Genomic DNA, 21,319 nt, shown 5'->3' on the forward strand with positions numbered 1-21,319 from the left:
ATATATATATAATATCTATGTGTGTGTCTGATGGATTAATCCATGTGTGTGATGAAGGCACTGGGGCCATGCCGCTACCGATGAGGTAGTTACCCGGTCACCTATGATCGATGTACTCCCATGTGTTGGGCGCTTGTAGATAAGACACCAGAAGCCACTGATGCCATTTTTCATGCCGTCATTACTCCTGCCCGTTGGGAAAAAGAGCGGCTTCACATCACTTCACCTGCGACTTTCTAATTTTAGCTCGGCTTACTGCAATGTCTTCTATTAATTAACAGAAAGCAGAACGCTTCAGTTTTCTATTAAGACATGCCTTTTAAGCTGTTACTGGATCAATAAGTAGGGCACGGACAAGCCTGAGTACTTCTTCACTGAAACGCACACGGGAATGGAGAATCTAGGAACACAAAACTTCCATGAAAGGTTACACTGTGTAACTGGAATGGAGAGGATTGCAGTTTTTTCTTTTTTTTTTTTGCATTGTTTCAGTAACTGACAGGTTTGCACATCCTTGGCAACAGATATGTCAGGTTATATGGGAAAGAAGGCAGAGAAGTGTCATCGGATAGGGATTGGAAAGATAATCCACATTTATAAAGTGTGCTGTAATGAACCTCCGGAATGACCATGCTGTAGTTTTTCATCCCGGGGTTTGCTTGAGCACACCAGATTACCCCGCTGTATAAAATATTCTGGTCTGCAGTAACCTAGTGGCCTGGGAACACCTGCTCCTAGGCCTATTATTTTGCAAGCAAGGGATTCTCATCCCTACCCATCCATGTCCCTCTGCGATTATTGAGAAATTATCCACATACCTTGTGCAGATTGCAGGGAGTACTGTATGCAGAGAAATGTAAACTTCGTAGACCTTTTACTAACTGCAAAAAATAAATTATTAATATGTTACTATATGAAATGGGGGTAGGCAAGCTTTGCACTCCCAAGTGTTGTGGAACTACAGGTCCCATGAGGCATTGCAAGATGGACAGCCAAAGGTGTGGTACCCAGGGGCAAGGTGGGATTTATAGCTTTGTCACAGCTTGAGTGCCGAGGTTGCCTAACGCTGATATAAAGGAACAGCATAACTGAATTAGGAATCAGTTATACGGAATTCGGAAGCCGGGTGGTGGGTAATGACCCCCCTCTCGGCTTCCTGATTGGCCCGGGAAGCCAGCTCCATGCTGTTTGGCAAGCTCAATGCTGATTTGGCCGGGAATCAACATTAAGCCAGACAAACAGCATGGAGTTGGCTTTCCGGCCAATCAGGAAGCCGGCAGCGGGTAATGACCAGCCTACGAACATTCTGATTGGCTGAGAAGCCGGCTTTCCAGCCAAACAGCATTGAGCCAGCCAAACAGCATGGAGCCGGCTTCCTGGCCAATCATCGAATCTGCTTCCTGGCCAATCATCGAATCTGCAGATAATGACCCGCCACCTGGCTTCCTGACTGGTCGGGAAGTACCGGTATTCGGTATCGTTGAGTACCAAAAGATAAATATCGGTACTCAATGCCAAAAAAAACGGTATCGGTGCATCCCTAATTATTTCAAAGATCATTAAAATAAATACGCCATCGAGTATATTAATAAAGCCTATACGGATGACATTCAGACAGCACTAGCGCCCCTAGATGGCGCTGAGGAGTGTAGGATTTCGATACTCCCATTCTATAGGATTTCTATTATTAGTATTATACAGGATTTATATAGCGCCAACAGTTTGCGCAGCGCTTTACAATATAAGAAGGACATTACAATCACAATACAATTCAAGACAAGATGGTAAGGAGGGCTCTGCCCCTGAGGGCTTAGGAGGTTTCTATATTCCTCATCGCCATCTAGGGGCGCTAGTGCCATATATGCTGTGCGGAAGATTTATAAATGAACCTGTAAGTCAATTTTATGTGTCATTTGTTCAAGTACATCCCTTGTCTTCCACATGCATATAAGTGTTGGAGGCATGGGGACCTAATAAAGAGTGAAGACAGGGTTGTTGATCTGAAATCACATTATGTGAAGGGTCCTTCTTTAATCCCGAGCCTCAGTGGAATGTAACTCGTTTAGCCGTAATGATCGCCGTATCCCAAGGAGCGGTCTTGTCGTGTCAGAAATTAGTTGTCACATATCCAATCCCCCCAAGTCTCTGCTATTTTAATTGCTTTAGTGCACGGTGCTGAATCAGCAGCCCCGAGTAGTCTTCGCTGTAAGATCTCATTTGATTTAAGTAACTATTATCCTAGAGGAGCCATATGTGCCAGCGCACACGCATACACATGCAGAGTGCTGAGCTGTTTACAAGTGGCAGTTCAGAGGAAGCGTCTCTCTTTCTTGTGGTGTTATGCTGTGCTGGTCAGTTTTCCATTGTCACTGTTTCTTGTCTGTGTTTTATATTCAGTTTGGCTCACTGCTTTTTATGAGATTGGCGTGACGGTTCTATACAGATAAAGTCCAAATCCCATTCGCACTGCCACGGTCTCAAAACCACAAGGTATATGTGGTGACCAGGTGACCACACGGATGGCGCCGTGCAAAACACTAATAGTAAATAAAAGTAATTCACCGACACACACTTGAAGGGTTTTTAAAGTATTGATATGTTTATTCAATACCCAATGTCACATACTGTCATACGGTGCTAACGTTTCGGGTCCACACAGGGATCCTTCATCACTGTCGCTCTGATGAAGGATCCCTGTGACATTGGGTATTGAATAAACATATCAATACTTTAAAAACCCTTCAAGTGTGTGCAGGTGAATTACTTTTATTTAGGTTCTATATAGATGTGAGGGGAAATATTATCATTATACTTTGCACATGGGTATTGCCATTAGACCTAGACTCCGGGTAGAATTTTTCCTAACCCCCCCCAAGTGGGGCTACCCCCGAAATGTAAGGGTTAGGAGCTTTTTTCTGTCTAGGTGGTAAAAAATAGGGATGCACCGATACCACTTTTTTAAGACCGAGTACGAGTACCGATACTTTTGATCAAGTACTCGCAGATACCAATTACCGATACTTTTTCTTAAAGGGACAGGTCACATTTTTTCTAAAGCAATACAAACTAATGCTTTAAGGTCACTTTCTTAATATTATGATTCATGAGATGACGAGGGAGCATGACGCCAGCTTCCCGGGCCAATCAGAATGCCGGGCGCTGCGTCATTACATGATACTCGACTTCCTGATTGGCCAGGAAGTCGGCTCCATGCTCTCTCATCACAAGTGACGAGAGAGCATGGAGCCATTTCCTGGCTAATCAGGAAACCGGGCAGCGTGTAATGATGCTCTGCCTGGCTTCCTGATACAGGAAGTACTCGTGCTAGGTATCGGAGCATTTGGGCGAGTACGAGTACTAACCCAAATACTCGGTACCGATACCGATATCGGTATCGGTGCATCCCTAGTAAAAAAATAAATAATAAAAAAAAAAGTTTTATATTCACCCAAAACGCAGAGCTGGCTGGCATATTTAGAGGAACAAAACTGCCTATAGCAAAAAAAATAAATCAGGACTGACCCTTAAAATGAAGAAAATTTAGCATCAGTGCGATTAGTAGCCAGTTGTCTGAAAAAGGAGACTCGCTATCAGTAACTGACAGTTCTTATTAAAGGCACTTTGATCAATGAAGTTCATAGCCGTTATCCCTCGTTATCAGTCACCGGGCTTCATCTGCTGCTTCCATTTTGTCTCGGAAGGAAGCATAAAAATACATCTAGACCCAATCCCTCCTCTGTGGTTATACATGTTTTTTAGGAAATGGCTAAAGTGAGAATATTATTATTATTATTATTGTATATGTTAGTGGAGAGGAGCTTTGCTCAGGAAAGGTCACCCAGACCCTGATGGAACTATATTCAGCCTCAGAATCCATTTCCTGAGTTATATTGATAGGAGACATTTCAACCTAACACTTCACCTTCTGAGTAGAGGGACGGCTCTGCGGAATGACATGGAAACCTGAAGCCGTGATTGCTCATGCGGCAATTTCCTGACGTCTGCCCCTCGCCGCAGCTATTTGGTGATTCTCATGTGTATTTGTTTTTTTTTTTTTGTGTTCCAGCGCTCATAAATCTGTTGAAGTTCCTCATGTCCTACGAGACTGTTCTGCTATCAAAACACAACATTTTTACATTGGCTCTGATGGTACGTATTTTTGTGACGTTAAAGCGGACCTGTCATTAAAGAGGACGTAAACCCCACATGAATGACTTTTAGATGAATTACAGAATTTAGTTTTAGGGTACAAAAAGGTTCATGCAAATATATTTCTAAATAGCCATAATGGATGTGAATCCACTCTGTGAGTACCAAATGCCTTTGCAATCCTAGAAATGACATTGTAAAAGTAGCAGTGACATCATCCCTGTGCTGTTCATAGCCTTTGCAGAGAGCAGAGGGGCCCACTACTGAAGGGGGCAGAGACAAGACCATAAAATAAAAGTAGAAACCCCTGGAACTCCAAAATTCCTTGGGTCAAGTCTCCTTTATTGACATGATCAAGGTGGTCTCACAGTGTGTGTATAGCAACATTTCGGAACACTATCCTGTTCCTTCCTCAGGCAAGCAAAGTCACAGCTGACTCTGGCTCTAGAGAGGCAAAGCCAGCTGTCAATCGGGTAGCAGGATGGATCCTGACAGTATTGTTGGGATCCATCATGGCTGCAGCACGGCTCTGCACTATCGGCATATAGCGGGCAATAACAAAGTATAATTAAACACTCTTTTTTTTTTGCATATATCTACTGATAGCAAGCAGTAGATATATGCAAAAACATTAAAAGAAAGTTACCAAAAAGGTAATTACTTACCTTTTTTGTCACCGCCGCTCGCTCCCGTTTGAAGATCTGAAGATTCTCGAGCGGCCGAGCAGGTCGATGGGGCGGGCACATGCGCAGTAGAGATCTTCGGTGTGGAGAAGAGGAGAGACACAGCTGAGGTAAATGCACGCGCATTCACTTCACATCACCTCACTTGAGCGTGCACATCGAACAGACACCATGGGGCCCAAGTAGTCTGCGCTGGATCAGAGACCAGCACCAACGCTGGAGGGATTGCTGAATACAAGTGGAGGAAAGAAGATGATCGGATCAAGAGGCATCATTTAAAGTGACATTAAACCCTCAGATTTTTTAACATAAACCAATACTGTAATGTGCGCCTTACTGTAATCCATGGTAGTTTCCCTTCTCTTTGCTGCTCTTCCTTTTAAATCCTCATGTCTTCTCATGCTTGGGGAGAACTTCCCTTTTCAGCTCAGGGCCTCTTCCTGTAGTGCTGGCTCAGGTTACAAGCCTATAGAAACCGATACACAGACACCGTGTATCCATTCCTGAGACAAGGCAGTCTGCTGCAAAACAGAAGGTCTGCAGAGCATGAGAACAGATACAGATTTAAAAGGAAGAGCAGCAAATTGAAGGGAAACAACCATGGATTACAGTAAGGCGCACATTACAGTATTGTTTTATGTTAAAAAATCTGAGGGTTTAATGTCACTTTAAGGTAAGTCCTTAAAGCAGCAAGGGAGGGAGGGGGGGAAAACAATGTGTGACTTTAATGTCACTTTAATGTCCTTCTGTGACTCCTAAAAAGAACTATGGCCAAGAAAGGTATGGCCATAGTTCTTTTTAAATGTGCATAAAAAATGACCTTGTAGCCTCCACCAAAAGCCCATGTTTCAAAAAAGTGTGTTGGAGGAGCTTAGGATCCTCTGATTGATGAGAAATAGGCTTAGTATGCTGACAGGCAGCTCTCTATTAGCAGGGTTATCCTGCATTAAAGTGTCTTAAAGCTGACTTTTACACTCAAAAATCAAATTCTACCAATGCATCCCTCTATGTATGATGATTAATAATAACATAGACATGTCAGGTGTGAAATGCTGTGATTGGGAAATACTTACATATGCAGATCATTCACTTCCTGCTTTGAAAGGGCAAAATGACTTCAGTTTGGCAAAGCAATACACACTGGGATTGCCTTGTCATCAGCAGAGCATTGCTGGGAAATCTCATCTGTAATCTCAGCAGATCTCACGGAAAGGCATTTTCTTCCCCTGAGATGAAGTGCATGGTCACATGTCCTAGTCACATGTGCCAGAAATCCAGAAGGTAAAAGGAGATCTAGTAATCTGCCCCCAGTTAACATGGCCACTGTCAGAAGACTGGGGAAGAAAAGAGAAATAAGGAATGCAAAGAATACAAAGCCGACAATTATCTAGAAGTATGTGTGTAGATTGTCAGTACTAAACTTTTCTAAATGTGTTTTTTTGTTATTTTAAAAATATGGGTAAAGGTCCGCTTTAAAGAGACACTGTTGTTTTGCTTATTGAGGGCAAATTGGCAGTATCTGGGGATTAGGGCTGCAACAACTAATCGACATAATCGATTATAATCGATTATTGAAAAAGTTGTCAACTTTTTCAATAATCGATTAATCGAGGGATAGCCCTCCCACCCTTCCCCAGTGATCTATAGTAATTGACCTACACTCCCTTGCACCAGTGTTGCATTGTGTAGGAGCTTACCCGAGTGGATAACATCACTGCCTCCCCACCGTGCCAATGCTGGGCCAGACATTTGGACGCTCAGGCCTAAGCTCTATCACATGGAGGAAGTCACGTGCTTGTTCCATAACCAGAGGCTTTGCTCTCTGAAATATATGGAGCAAGGAGGCAATGATGGAGTGCACCTTGATGATAAATAATCTGCGCTAGTGGAAGCAAATAAATGGCATCAAAAAGGGTTTAAAGCTGCTACACTGAGGCTGTCTAGCCCCAATATATCATAAATATAACTGTACAGCGCTCAAAACCTTCCTATATAGTGCATATAAAGTGCCTAAATAGATATTAGTATAAATAAATGTGCAAAAAATAAATATATAAATAAATATAAAGATGTGCAAAAACGGTGAGAAATATGGGACTGATAGAGATAAATCACACCATAAAAATTGATAAAAGCCATATGATCAGTCCAATAAAACAGTCCAATCCAATATACTGTATACCCTGCTGGGGTTGGGGGACGGAGGGATGTCCGCGGACACTGTGACTTTGCCCTGGATTGGCAGAGGTGACAGAACCTCTTTAATAGGGAATGACTTTTCACAGTCCATGCATCATTTATACAGTCGGCTATTTTCTTCTGTCGCCCAGAGGAACGACTCAACTGCAGGAAAGTGAAATCTCATTTTATTACGCTCTGAAATGTTATTCGAATTTCCCCTTTGAAATGCTCGTAGTATTACTGCAGAATATGAAAGTCTATAATGATGTTCAAGTGTTTATTCTTATGATCTGCTATAGTGTTGCCGCATTTTACTTCCTGGATGATAAAGTGATCTTTTCTATTTCCTTTCTCAGGTAGTCAATTTGTTCAACATGTTTATCACCTACGGAGATACCTTCCTCCCAACCCCCGGCAGCTACGACGAGCTCTACTATGAAATCATCCGTATGCATCAGATCTTTGACAATCTCTACTCTATGGGTAAGGACTTCAGAAGGCTTTGCTTTGCTGGACAAAGAGAACCTGTCACTATAGCATAGAGAACAAGCTGGCTCTGGAATAAGCAAATCTGGTCTAAATACAAGAGCCTTATGTATATTACTTGAATCTTGGTGAGCTTTGTGTATGTCTTGCAGATCTGTGCAGTAATCCAGTGTGAGACTTGGAACTTCCTGTAATAAAGACTGCTCACTGCTGCTCTCTCTCCCTATGCAGGGTGACTGGTCTTGTCTCTGCCCCCTCCTGTAATAAAGACCGCTCATTGCTGCTCTCTCCTTGTGCAGGGTGACTGGTCTCGTCTCCGCCCCCTCCTATAATAAAGACTAGTCACTGCTGCTCTCTCTCCTTGTGCAGGGTGACTGGTCTTGTCTCCGCCCCCTCCTATTATAAAAACCGGTCTCTGCTGCTCTCACTCCTTGTGCAGGGTGACCGGTCTTGTCTCCGCCCCCTCCTGTAGTAAAGACCGCTCACTGCTGCTCTCACTCCTTGTGCAGGGTGACCGATCTTGTCTCCGACCCATCCTGTAGTTTTCTGCTGCCAGCCTTTAGTGGCTTGGGCTTGCTGGGTTCCTCCCATAGCTCCGCTCTTTGTATAAGCTATGTGCAGCACACTGATAATGTCATTACTACTTTTACAAGGTAATAATCTGGGTTTGCAAAGGCATTTGTTGCCCACAAAGTGGATTTAAATTATTTGTGGCTATCTCTTTAAATGGAATTTTTTTGTGCATGGAATTCAGCTTTAAAGTGACCATGCCATGAGAAAAGTACAGAGGATGTCATTGGTCATGAAATTGCTAATTGCATAGCTGTGTCTGGCATCTATCATTTGGAGTTGCAGGCCCGGTAGTACAATGGCTGTAATTGAGCGTCAGAGTTTCTTATGTCTATCAATGATCCAGGTCAGAGACTCCGGCAGCACGAAAGCCAATGCATCAGCATGAGTAACCTTCTCAAAAGAGAGGTCAACAATGGCAGCCCCTCTATTTTTCTGGTAACAGGGTCACTTTAAAGTATATCTAAAGCCAGTAGTTTAGTTTTGGATAGGGTTGGCTGTCTCCGTCCCATTGCACAGATTTCCCTTCACTTCCTCCCCTTGAGGGAAATGAAAGGAAATCTCTCCACAGTGAGGGGAATCGCCTCTCACACAATCGTCAAAAAGGTGTCCTTGTTGCCAGATTTCCCCTCACCTGCTGTTCTGGTGACAGCTGCAGTTTTGGATTTGCCATCACTTTCCATCCCATTGACAGTGAAAACCAGGACCAATAGAAAAGTTGCCTGATCACTTCTGCGGGCTGCCAAATGTGCGCTGTTCGCTGGTCTCCTTCTTGCTGGATGAACTCGGAAGCGACTATGATTTCACCACTTCTGCTTTCAGAGCTGTCATTCCCCGGCCACCGAGGCACAATCTCTGCAGAGATATTATGGCAGGGGTGAGCTATTCCTGCCCTCCAGCTGTTGTGGAACTACAAGTCCCATGAGGCATTGCAAGACTGACAGTTACAGGCATATTGGGATTTGTAGTTAAAGCATAGCTGGAGGTAGCCACCGCTGTAATAGACCCCTAATGTCTCCTTTAAAGAGAACCTGACACCACTAAAGGGCTTTTTAACCTCTCGTATGGTTACTCCTATTGCCCTCCATATCGCTATGGTGTCCTGTCGTAATGCGGAGGTCGGAAAGTACCACCACCTGCAGCAGGGGACCACAATATCAATGCTCCCAGAAGTTTTCGTTTCTCAGCAGACCTCAGAGGAAGATATCTATACAGCAGGGCAGCAATTTCCTGACAGGGTTGCTCCAAGAATATAAAAATCCAAATCATTTACCACCAGGTGAACATAAAGCAAAAGAAAGCTAACGCAGCCGCCATATTGAAGGACCGCCAAGCTGCAGTTTATTACTTTGTTCTTGGGTCTAACCAAATTTTCCGCCTCCCAAAGTGCACGCAGCAGTCTCACATTAAGCAATGTCGCCCACAGCCCCTCTGAACATAACAAATCACCCAGCCATTAAGCCAGCCATCCGAACAATGAGATATTGACCGGCATCTGTCTGAACAGCCTGATAAAGTTGGGCTTGCAGCGTCCCGTTATCAGCATTTGTTTTGTCACTGTCACAGTGCCTCGTGAACTAGGCCTAGACCTGACAGAAATCCCTGTTTCCATGGTAACCAGGGAGCAGGCTGAAGTCACCGTGCATTGATCAGGGAAATATATACCCACCTACTGTATCCTTTACTGTCACCGATAACCATAAGAACAGTGGCCTATATAGCCTTATATATACATACCTCATGTAAGGAGAATGAGGGGAATTTATCAAAACTGAAGCAGGCAGAATTTTCATCTTTCATTATCAGCATTATTAACAAACTGATTAGAGAAGCTGCTTGGCTACTATGGGCAACTGCTCCAGATTCGGTCTGCTCCAGTTGTGATAAATTCCCCCCGATGTACCTTCACTTTCACAAAAACGTAAAATTAGTATATCAATAGGTCTGACATATGCAGGAATATTCCATATGTGAAGAGCAGTGCAGCTGAGCATCCAATCAGAAATCTTCTTGTTTAATGGACATTGTGCCCTGTACCCAACAGCACATTTTGGATGTTGGGACAGTCATGTCATCACCCCAGTCACAGATCCAGTGAAAAATGCAGAGTTCATTTCTCACTTCATGACAGCTGGTGGAGCAATGCAAATACTTCCTTTTTGCTAATCGGGCAATAATGCTACCTGACACATGCCAAAATGAAGAGCATCCTGTTTAAATTCCATCTAAATGTCCTAGGTTTGATCATTATCGTCAATGAGAAATATGGGTACTGGGATTTCTTTGGGAGTGGGCCTTAAGTTAAAGCTGTGCCCATGCAGGCCTATGCCCATGTGTGTGTATGCCCATGCAGGGCAAAGCACCAGGTTCACTTGCCTGACCCACTGCTCTAAGGACGGATGTTCTATTTGCTCGCCCACAACAAGAAAGAGAAATACTGGGTATGAGGGAATGTGTGACTCCCAGTCCCTACCTTTCTTTTATGATGCAGAGTTGGGTGTCACATGTCCTTAGCTCTTTACTATAGAGACGTGGAGCCAGTGCCAGGACAAGGTCATTTAGCACACAAAATAAAGGGTCAAAGTGACCCCCTTCCTTCTGTTGTGAACTACTTCACTTGCACAGGTTGCAGGTCATGCTATTTTAGCGCCTCCTTCCTGCTGAAGTGCCCAAGGTGGCTGCTGCTTCTGCTTACACCTGGGCCCAGCCCTCCTTATACCTTACACAGGCCTTCTTCTCTTTGCTGTCATTGGTAAATGAGGCAGCAGGGGAGCGAAGCAAGGCAAACATAAATGAAAGGGGGGGGGGGGTTTAAAAAATGAACATGTTGATTTGCATAAATAATGCATAGGTTCACTTTAGGAAGCAGATTATGGTGACAATGGCTAACATGATCTCAAAGTCCCTACTTTAAGATTAAACCTTGAAAAAGTTAATTGACATGTCCACTTAGTCCCCTGAACTCAGTCAGTATTTACACTCTGTTTGCCTTTCTTCATTCCAGTGCTTCGTCTCTCTACCAATGCGGGACAGTGGAAAGAGCCGGCCAGCAAGGTGACCCATGCTTTGGTCAACATAAGGTAGGAGCACATAAAAGATTATACTGGAAATGACATAAAATATTTAAGGTACACGCATATATACAGTCCAATGCGCCAAACAAGATAGTATGAGAGTCCAAAAATGTTCAATAATAGAATGAATGCCACACACAAAAACACAGAACAGCCAATGCATCCAGGGGGCTCGAAGACCTTTCTCTTCCTCAGGGCTTAAACATGATATGTAGTATAATGGACTCAAAAATGATGGCACAAATCATCAGGGTTTATTTGCTGTGTGGGGTATAGCCAACATCAGTGATTCAGCAAAACTGCCTAAATAAAATATTAAAGGGTACTACATCTCCTAGCAGCCATTGCAGCACTTCAACTAGGAGGAGCTGTAACTGCAGGACTTCTCTAGGCCTTACCAATGCTTCCTTCACAGTGACAGTTCCTACATGTTATAGGAAGTTCTGGCGTGACTACGTCACTTAGTAGTCCAAAGAACCCTTCAGGGAGAGGGTGACAACACTGCTGAAAATGGAAAAGTGATCTTGCAGCATTGTCATCCCTCCACAGGATATGTTGTATGAAGGGACATACTAGCAGGACCAACAGATAAGAATGGAGGAAAGAAAGAGGGTTCCGCATTGGAGAATAGATGTCAATGTAGAGGAATGTGCTATTTACAGTGCTAAAACTGATTTTGCCTGAAAACACACTTTAATGCCGTACTCCCAGAACATCTGTAGGCTGTCATTTGTATGATATGGAATGCCGTTCGCACATATGTAAACCCGCAGCACGAGCGGAGAGGCAGATTATCGTGTAACGCCAGAACGGAAAGTTTCCGACAGATCATACCTTTCATCCTGATCAGCGGCACTCATGTTTGTTCCCGCTCCTCATTGCGATGTGCAGTCACGCTATTCTCTTAGCGGAGCTGTCTAATAACAGATGAACCAGTAGATTTTCCTGGATGCAGACTGTTCACAGTGATGATCTGGATTTATCAATTCCCCCGAGGCAGGCAAACGCTATAAATATTACCGCAGTGCCCGTATCTAATGGCCAGTCGATATTCCAGGCAAATTGTCTTTGGTATTTCAGCGGAAGATTATTTAGAATTGCTCGCCTTGTGCAGATGTAAACATCTGACTGAAGAATGACTTGAGATCAAAGCTGTGTTCTACGTCAATACCTAATTCATGATAATATGTAGAGTTATCTTTAAAGGGAACCTCTTTGTCATGTTATCACATTTAGCATATGGTGCCAGTTTTCTATCACCACTCTCGGAAGCCTCCCTAATATAACTGCTTGAAGACCAGGTGTTTAGATCCCCTACCTGGCCAGGCCATTTTTCAGTGTTCAGCGCTGCAGTACTTTGACTGATATTTATTCCGTCATGCAACGCTGTACTGAAATGAATTTTATACCATTTTTTTGGGACAGATAGAGCTTTCTTTTGGTGGTATTTAATCACCACTGCAGGTTTTATTTTTTACTATATTCAGGAGAAATTACTGAAAATTTTGAGAAAAAAAAAGTTTTTTTTTACATTATGTTATAAAACAACTAATATTACCCACTTTTTTGGTAAAATATAAAAGACGGGGTCACGTCGAGTAAATAGACACCAAACATGTCTAGCGTAAAAATTGCGCGCACCCGCAAAATCGCAAAAAACTAGCATACCCAAAATTGGCCATAGGCGACGCTTTAAAAGCTTTTACCGCTCATCAGTTTAGTGTTATCAGTGATTGATGGCCCTAGAACTATTGCTCTCATTCCGACGTTCGCGGCGATATGTAACATGTGCGGCGTAATGGGTGCAATCGTCGTTTTCGCAGGTATGCGCACCTGACGCATGTTTACATGCGTGTATGTAGGGGTGGGGACTTTAAAAAAAAAATTGTTTTTTTTAATTCTTTTTTGTGTAACTTTAAAAAAATTGGGGGGGAAACTTTAAATTTTTGTACTATTTTTTTTTTTCCACTTAACTTTATTGCTATCACAGAGGGGGCTGAGAAACCCCCTTATGTGATAGCAAAAGAGGTGACAGGTCCTCTTTATGGAGACATCAGGGGGTCTCCAAGACCCCTAATGTCACCTAGGACCCCCCTGAAGAAGCTGATGAAGCAGAGATCTGCTTCATCAGCTTCTCTCCAGCATCTGAAGCTGGAGAGTGACACAAGAATGCGGAAGTGATGTAATATACAACACTTCCGCATTCTGACAGCGGAGAGGGGACCGGAGGGAGCTCGTGTACCGAGCTCCCTCTGATCCCCTGTGACAGAGGCACTATGCTGGTCCCGGGCTCACACCGGAGCCCGGGACCAGCTTGACAGCGGGAGGGGGGGAGGGGGAGAGCCGCTGAGGGGGGGGCGCACGTCTCGGGGCTTCATACAAGCGATCCGCCGGCTCTATAGCCGGTGGATCGCTTGTATATTAACGGGCATCGCTGCCTCTTTTCAAATAGCGGGGATTTCCCGCTCGCGCGCGCCCGAGCAGGTGGATGTAACAGGACGTGTATACACGCCCAGTTACATCCAAGAAGCTCCCGGCAGGCCGTGTATACACAGCGGCTGGCCGGGAGGTAGTTAAAGTGACACTAAACTCAGGAATTAACCCTCAAAAATGCATTCAATTACCTTTTACTATTAACAAAAATGTATCTTATTTGTGTGTCACTCGGCTGTAGATCCTCAAATCATCTCTGAATTGGTGCTGACACTGTCCTTCCTTCTGTGTGTCCCTGTGTGTCTTGCAAAGTAGTCACCGCTCCAAGCTCACTCCCGGGATGGACTACAATCTCATGTTTAGTTTACTAGTTTGTACTGAGATTGTAGTCCATCACAGGAGTGAGCTTGGTGCGGTGACCACTTTTCAACACACACAGGGACCATAGGGAACAAAAGTCGCCCCCCTCCAGAAGGAAGGACAGTGTCAGCACCACTTGAGAGATGATTGGAGGATCTCCAGCCGAGTGATACACAAATAAGATACATTTTGTTTTAATGGGTAGGGTACTTTAATGTATTTTTGAGGTTTAACAAGTGTGACTTTAATATGCAAATTCCAACTGGTGAAACAATGTCACAGCCCTACCCTGTAACCAGTAATGCTCTGATCCACTTCTAATTGTCTTCTCCAGAGAACAGGGCATTTGTCATGTGGTAGGCAGGGTCAATTTAGCATTTTTAAGTCCCTGACCAGGCGCCAGCATGCACGTGAAGTCAGAACTCTTGTGTCCCAATCATTATTGAAGCCATTGGATCATGTTCTCACAAGTCATTCTCTCATGACACCAATAATGCATTTTGGGCTTCCGTCTCTCCCCCAAAGAAAGAGAGGGAAGTCAAAGCAAACTAGGACTCCTCAGGGAACAGTTGTTCTTTTTAGGCAATGAAGGATCTAATATACCCAAGACTTCAATAAAACAAAATGTCAGAGGAACACTCCGCATACCATGCTGTTTGATGATGCTTTTCCATCCATCTCCTTCAAGACCCTTGTGTGCCCGAAATGTGCCTATACATAAAGAAGAGCAATGCTCTGTGTAAGCCCAATCTGCATGTTCACCTCAATCTAAGTTTTGTGTAATCCACTGCAGCCTCAATCCAAAGATTTCACGGGGTCAGCGGGCATGTGCTTGCTAAAGCTTGTGCCTTTCCTCTTTTCCTACCTCCTCTTTTGCCACCCACATTCAAACTTCCAAAGCAGGTTTAAATTAAGTTGGTGGTGTAACCTCTTATTACTAAGGGTGGTCATGTACTGGATGTTTTTTTCTCATTCATCCCCACACACAGAAGCAGAAAAGACGCTTGGTTCCCCCCGTCTATGTTTAGCTCCCTGTTGGGCTGTTGTAGCCTAAAAGTCGGCACCCGCAGCTATCAGATTGGCTGCAGACACTGTCTGCCCGACAAATGTTCAACCCGGCTCCTTTGAACTGGGTTTTGCCTGGAGTGCCACACCAAGCTCGACGTCGGCAGGAGTTGGCCATTAATGTATTTTTGCATATCGGAGAGAGCAAGTGGTCTGCAGCAAATGTTTTCCTTGGACCAGAAGCAAGGGTTCCCCGACCACCAGATTGTCATCACCAGGGACTGCAATGGAGTCATGTACTGCAGCAATACCTGGATGATGAAAGAGAATGTAGAGAATGTATCTCAAGGTTCCATTTTTCAGCTTTAATTGGAGTGTATCTTTAATACCTCCGCTGCTGCCCGTAAATTGCCTTGTGAAAAGTTCTCTTGAACAGGCTCCGTTCTCGGGATGTGACAAGACTGTAAGCTTCAATGACTGATCCCAGGGGGGTTCTGTCAGCATAAAGAAAGCTCATTATTTTTATTTTTTTTCACTCTCTACCAGATGGGACACGGAAAGGTTAATCTTTTCATACCAGTTAAGTTTTCTCCGGAGACACGCTGGCATATCCTTGATGCTTTCATAATTTTTTTTATTGCACCTACATTCAGGCAAGCCGATAGATCATACAGAAAGATTCCCTGGCTGTCTACAAGCCATGCTTCCGTCATTACAGCATATGTGCTGCTGGTTTATGGCCTGTACACCCAGGTGTCACAAAGGGCCTCCTGCTGCCGATGCTCCTGTTTTCTACACCGTCCGATGTCAATGTTGCAAAGATTAAAGGTGTTTTAAATGCTTGCTTGTAATATTTTTTTCTTCCCCATGAATGATTTATTAATCACTTGCAAGAAAGGCACTTTGTAGTCATCTACTCTTCAAGCTTACCTATCTTTTAAAGAGGCCCTGTCACCAACTTAAAAACTTAGCTTAGAAAAGTACAGAAAAGTGTTTTAAGTGTTTTTCCTCGGCATAAATTAATTATTATTCACTTGTAATGCGCATTTGAACTTGCTAGAAAACTACTGCAGGAAGAGTCAATTCCATAGCATGTCCCTGACGGTCATCATAGCAGTCATAGCCCTCTTCTGGGAGCCCTCTCATATCATAGCCCTCTCATTGGAGCACTCACATATCGCCCACTTCTGGGAGCCCTCTCGTATCATAGCCTCTTCTGGGAGCCCTCTCATGTTATATCCCTCTCCTGGGAGCCCTCACATATCGCCCTCTTCTGGGAGCCCTTTCATATTAAAGCCCTCTCCTGGGAGCACTCTGATATCATAGACCTCTCCTGGGAGCTCTCTCGTATCATAGCCTCTTCTGGGAGCCCTCTCATGTTATAGCCCTCTCCTGGGAGCCCTTTCATATTATAGCCTTCTCCTGGGAACCCTCTTGAACCATAGCCCTCTTTTAGGAGCCCTCTCATATCATAGCCCTCTTCTGGGAGCCCTCACATATCATAGCCCTCTTCTGGGAGCCCACTCATATCATAGCCCTCTTCTGGGAGCCCACTCATATCCAAGCCCTCTCCTGGGAGTGTCTAATTACTGTCTGTGCTGCCCCAGCTCTTCCACTCCTCTCCCTTCATAAACTTTTGTGCCTGCTGGGCCTGCTGACATCACATCCAAGTCTTACCGTGTATAGTGTTTGCTATGGGGTCAGCTCACTGATGTTTGGCTAATGCTCTGAAAATTGTGGCCTGTAAAAGCCAAGAGTTACTCAGACCACTAGACTCCACTGATAGTGAAATGTCACCAGCTTTGGAAAGGATCCTTTAATAAGCTAAGATTGCTCAAATCCCCCCAGTGACCTTTTGTTATGGGTCAGCGACTTACTAACATTGCAGTCAGTGTAACTTCATTTTCTTTATTTGATACAATAATTTCCAGCTCTTCCGCCTGTCAGCGCCTTGCCGCCCGGTCCGGAAATCGCTTACCGAGCGTACAGTCCTTAATTGACACCGCTGATTTGTGAATCTTGTCAAGTGTCACGACCAGTCAATTAGAATGTTCACCGAACTATGTTGGAATGTTAATGACCTCTGACACGTTGTCAGCCTGTAGAAATCTGCGTCCAACCATGTAATGAAAGATCTTTAAACTTACATGATTCCTAGGAAGACCGTGCAAGACCTAGGAAGACATATACTGCACAGGAGCCTCGCAAAGTAGAACTCCAGCCTGATACTTAAGATGACAATAAACTTAGGAGTTGAAGCTTAAAAATGCATCCACGGACCTTAACTATTAACAAAAATGAATCTTATTTGTGTATCACTCGGCTGTAGAACCTCCAATCATCTCTGAATTGGTGCTGACACTGTCCTTCCTTCTGGAGGGGGGCTACTTTTGTTCCCCATTTCTGGCTTCAACCCCACTGGGGAGATTTCCCTCACTTCCTGTCTGCGACATCCATACAAGAAAAGTTCTCACCCTTCTAAAAATCCCTGTTGCAAAGATTTCCCATCACTTCCTGTCCTGACCCGGAAAACACCATATAGTTGGTAAAAAAGTGTTCTCCACACATTGGTGCACCTCCTTAGCTGACCCCCTTTCAAAACCAAATGGGGGCTCATCCTACGCCCCGAACTGGCAGAAAATCCAGAAGAATGAACGCTGGCGGCGCTTCATTAAACATATTACTTTATTATTCCATACAGGTAAACGCAAAGCCCCTCCACTGGCGTGTTTCACCCAAAACTGGGCTTAATAGTAGAGATCACATCAAAGGAGGTCCCAGGTGTTGCTTCATGTATGCCCATCCGGAACAATAAAGTTACACTTGCATTGGATTTTACCGGATTGCCGCCGGCTTCCTTTTACATTTGCTTCCCATTATAGTTGGTGTTTCCATCATCATCATTTCTCATCACTCTTGTTCTTGCCATACACAAAACGAGTCTCTTTGATTTGCTATTGTAGTCGTTTCACATACTGCATTGCCTCCGCGCGCACTTATTTATTGCTTTATTTCGTTGATTAATTGATTGCGGCGTAGAATTGCATTGTGCATAGACGGAGCCTGTCTTCATCCCATGCGTTTTCATGCACCGCGGCCCACGTAATTGCATTCATGCCGGTTATGAAGATATTAGTTATGTCGTTGTCAGGTTTGTGAATTGTTTTCATTGTCTGCAGGAAAACAATGTTATGACTCCTTCATTTAGGCTTTTGTTTTGCATGTGTGAGATCAATGAAGTGATCTGTCAGACTCTTTGGATTGCCTGACATCTTTTTAGATTAAAGCTGAACTGTGTTTGTATGTCAAGGAAACGTATAACACGCGGGATATCCTCTTATGGCGTTCCGTGCCTTTAACTGCCCGCGGTGTGTGCACACGCATTGAAACTTTAGCCAATGGGTGGCCATTTATTCTTTAGATCCCAAGCACCATACAGCAGGGGTGGGCAACTCCCGCCCACCCGCTGTGATTTAACTACAAATCCCAAAATACCTCTGGGAGTCATGCTTGTGGCTGTCAGTTTTGCAATGCCTCATGGGACTTGTAGTTCCACAACCGTTGGAGGGACGGAGTTGCCCACCCCTGCCATACAGTGTAAGCTTTTCCTTCTTTCCCGCTGTATATCTTAAAAAGATCTTATTCATTTCAGCAGAAATCTTCCCATAAGATTTATTGGGGGAATTTATCAAAACTGGAGCAGTTGCTCATGGCAACCAATCGGCTTCTCTCTTCAGTTTGCTCAGGTAAGATTTGAAAATGAGAGAGAGATGCTGATTGGCTGCAGTGCATATCTGCTCCCGTTTTGATAGATCCCCCCCAATTGTGTTTTATCCATATTCATTTTCTAAAATGTTAAAAAAAATTCAATGCAATGTGGAAACCTGGAGGCGGCTGTACACAGCTGGTGTACAGAATACCCCCAGAATACTAGTGAGATACGTCCAAAGGGTTAATTACTACTAAAGGGATGCTGACACTGCAACTTTCCTCATTAGGACACAAAGTCCACAGCCTGACTATAATGAACCCAGACCCTCCCATTCTGGAAAGGACATGGTAAAATAAACAGATTTTTCTTTTAGAACAGAAGCAGGTAGAATCTGCAACAAAGTTTGTTAAAAAAGTTTGTTTTTTTCCTCAACTACAGTGGAGTTACTCTTTAGCATTTTATCTTTGCTGATTCAATGCTGAAATAAGTCTGCTGTTTAAGGAACTCACTACAGAGACTCATCCCTTATCAGACAGCTTCATAGGAGGCTTCAATCAGACAAGAAGAGCTGCACAGCAAGCAGCGGGTGCTGTCCCTTTAGCTAACTTATAGTGCTCTGGGAATCCTTTTTCCTAAAACTCTCCCTTCCGCTCTCCCTCCCTTCAATGACTCTTCCCATATCACACGGCTCTTGCTGAAGTTTCAATTCGACAGCAGAGTCTCAAAGCAAGTTGTGCGTGCTGTACTGTCCTTTCAGATGACCCACAGTGCTCTGGGAATCCTTTGGCATGTATGGCTAAAAGAACGACTCTTTCTAAGATATGCGTGTGTGTGTATACAGACGTTTACACAGTGTGTATATAACATATAATAGTATTACATACACATATAATGTAATGTGTAATGTTTGGTATAAATACAGATCTAAAAAGTTTACAAATGTATAAAAAAAAACTAAAACAAGTCTAACCCAAAACAATTGTAGCTCCTTTTCAACTATATGAAGTATTGTCTGTTAGAAGACATGGATGTTTCTTCTTAAAGTCTGATTTGCTTTAGTGGCATTTTTTTTTTTGCCCCCTTTGAATCTGAGAAATCCTTAACCAGGTATAATGGCACCCGGGTCTCCCAGAGATGTGTGCTGCCCTTTCCAGCTGTGGATGTGGCATGCAGCGAGACTACACATTTAATTTTGTCTCGGCTGCTCCCGTGCTGGCTCCCCTGCCTTCCCTCTCGCTGCTCTCCTTCTCTGTATAGCCAATTATTATTTTTTGAACTGGGATTGGAAGCCTCCAGGGCATACAGCCATATATACTTAACGCCGACTCCCCCTGCAAGTATCAAAACAGCGGAGGGAAGCGATACCCCCTAATCTCAGACCGAGAAGATAGACATGCGTATTAATATAAATTGCTGTGCTTCTGTTTTCTTCCAGGGCCATTATAAACCACTTTAATCCTAAGATCGAGTCCTACGCCGCCGTGAACCACATTTCGCAATTAGCCGAAGAGCAGGTAAGGCAAAAAAAAAGGAATATGTAAATAAAAGGTTTTTTTTTCTTTGCATTCTTTTCATTTGCTGAATTTCAGGCATATTTTAATATGATTTCTAGTAATGCTTTTAGTGCAGGCACTATTGGGCAACGATCCCTGTGGTTATTGACAAAGATCAAAGCGCGTTCAGAAGGCAGCGAGCATATTTAAAAAGAATTTGCCTTTGTTAGCTGGAGCGTTCACAGAATTCGGTTTGCGCTTTTGTATTTGCAGTACAGATGAAGCTTAATTTGCTTGTATTTTGCCTTCCCTGGTTTCTCCCTATCAACTCCCCCGTGAACATGCTAATGGCATTTTTAAATAAAACCGTTCCATTTTCATTACATATCTTATTTTTTACCCAGTGATATCAGCACAGAGTATCTATACTTCCCTATGCAATGCAGATAGACCCTGGATGGTAGAAGGGGCTGGCAGAGTGCTGTGCACATCCACCTTCTTACCAATTGCATATGGTTGTACACCGTACGCATATGCAAGTGGCGGCATAAATCCACATATAAAAGCTGCCTATACTCACTCACTACTATTGGGAGCTAGACGCCACAGCTGGCTATCCCAGGCACAGAAATATGCCTGCAATCTACGTTCATATACAGTGCAGTGGGAGCACCAAACAAGGCAGCATGAGAGCCCCAAAATGTTTAATAATTGAATAGGCTCATAAACAAAAACACAGAAAGGCCGACGCGTTTTGGGGACTCAAGGACCACCCCTTTCTTAAAGGAGAACTATGGGGTTAGGACTTTTCCCCATACTTCTCTCTCACTGTATACTGAGACGCCGCCGCTGAAACGGATCCTGACAATTATGTCTGGATCCGCCCAACTACGTGAGTGACAGCTGGCTCTACCTATCTAAAGGCAGAGCCAGCTGTACCTGTCCCCAGTGCACACAGCATTAAAGGAGAACTATGAGGTGGTGAATTCCACTCATGCTCATAGTTAGAGCCGACCTGTGATAAAGAAGCTGTCCCACATCGGCTCTATTGATCGGGAAATGAGCAGAAACATGCCGCCGATCCGCTCACTTCCCGATCGTCTACCTGTAGTGTGCAGTGACTGTCAGTCACCGCTCCCCGCAAGGATTCTCCCCCCCCCCCCCCCCCCCCCC

At 44.0% G+C, this 21,319-nt stretch overlaps 1 protein-coding gene across 1 annotated transcript in view; it reads left to right on the forward strand.

The window, feature by feature from the left end:
* CUNH10orf76 (chromosome unknown C10orf76 homolog) overlaps positions 1-21,319 on the forward strand; it is a 92,023-nt gene that overhangs the window by 45,714 nt on the left and 24,990 nt on the right. The window contains exons 21-24 of the mRNA XM_018553190.1: positions 4,067-4,149; positions 7,370-7,496; positions 11,074-11,149; positions 20,089-20,167. Of these exons, the coding sequence (XP_018408692.1) occupies positions 4,067-4,149; positions 7,370-7,496; positions 11,074-11,149; positions 20,089-20,167 (365 nt within the window). The remainder of the gene's footprint in view (positions 1-4,066; positions 4,150-7,369; positions 7,497-11,073; positions 11,150-20,088; positions 20,168-21,319) is intronic.

The sequence above is a fragment of the Nanorana parkeri genome, unplaced genomic scaffold (assembly GCF_000935625.1).
Source record: "Nanorana parkeri isolate BGI_ZX_2015 unplaced genomic scaffold, ASM93562v1 scaffold113, whole genome shotgun sequence".
Classification (NCBI taxonomy): Eukaryota; Metazoa; Chordata; class Amphibia; order Anura; family Dicroglossidae; genus Nanorana; species Nanorana parkeri.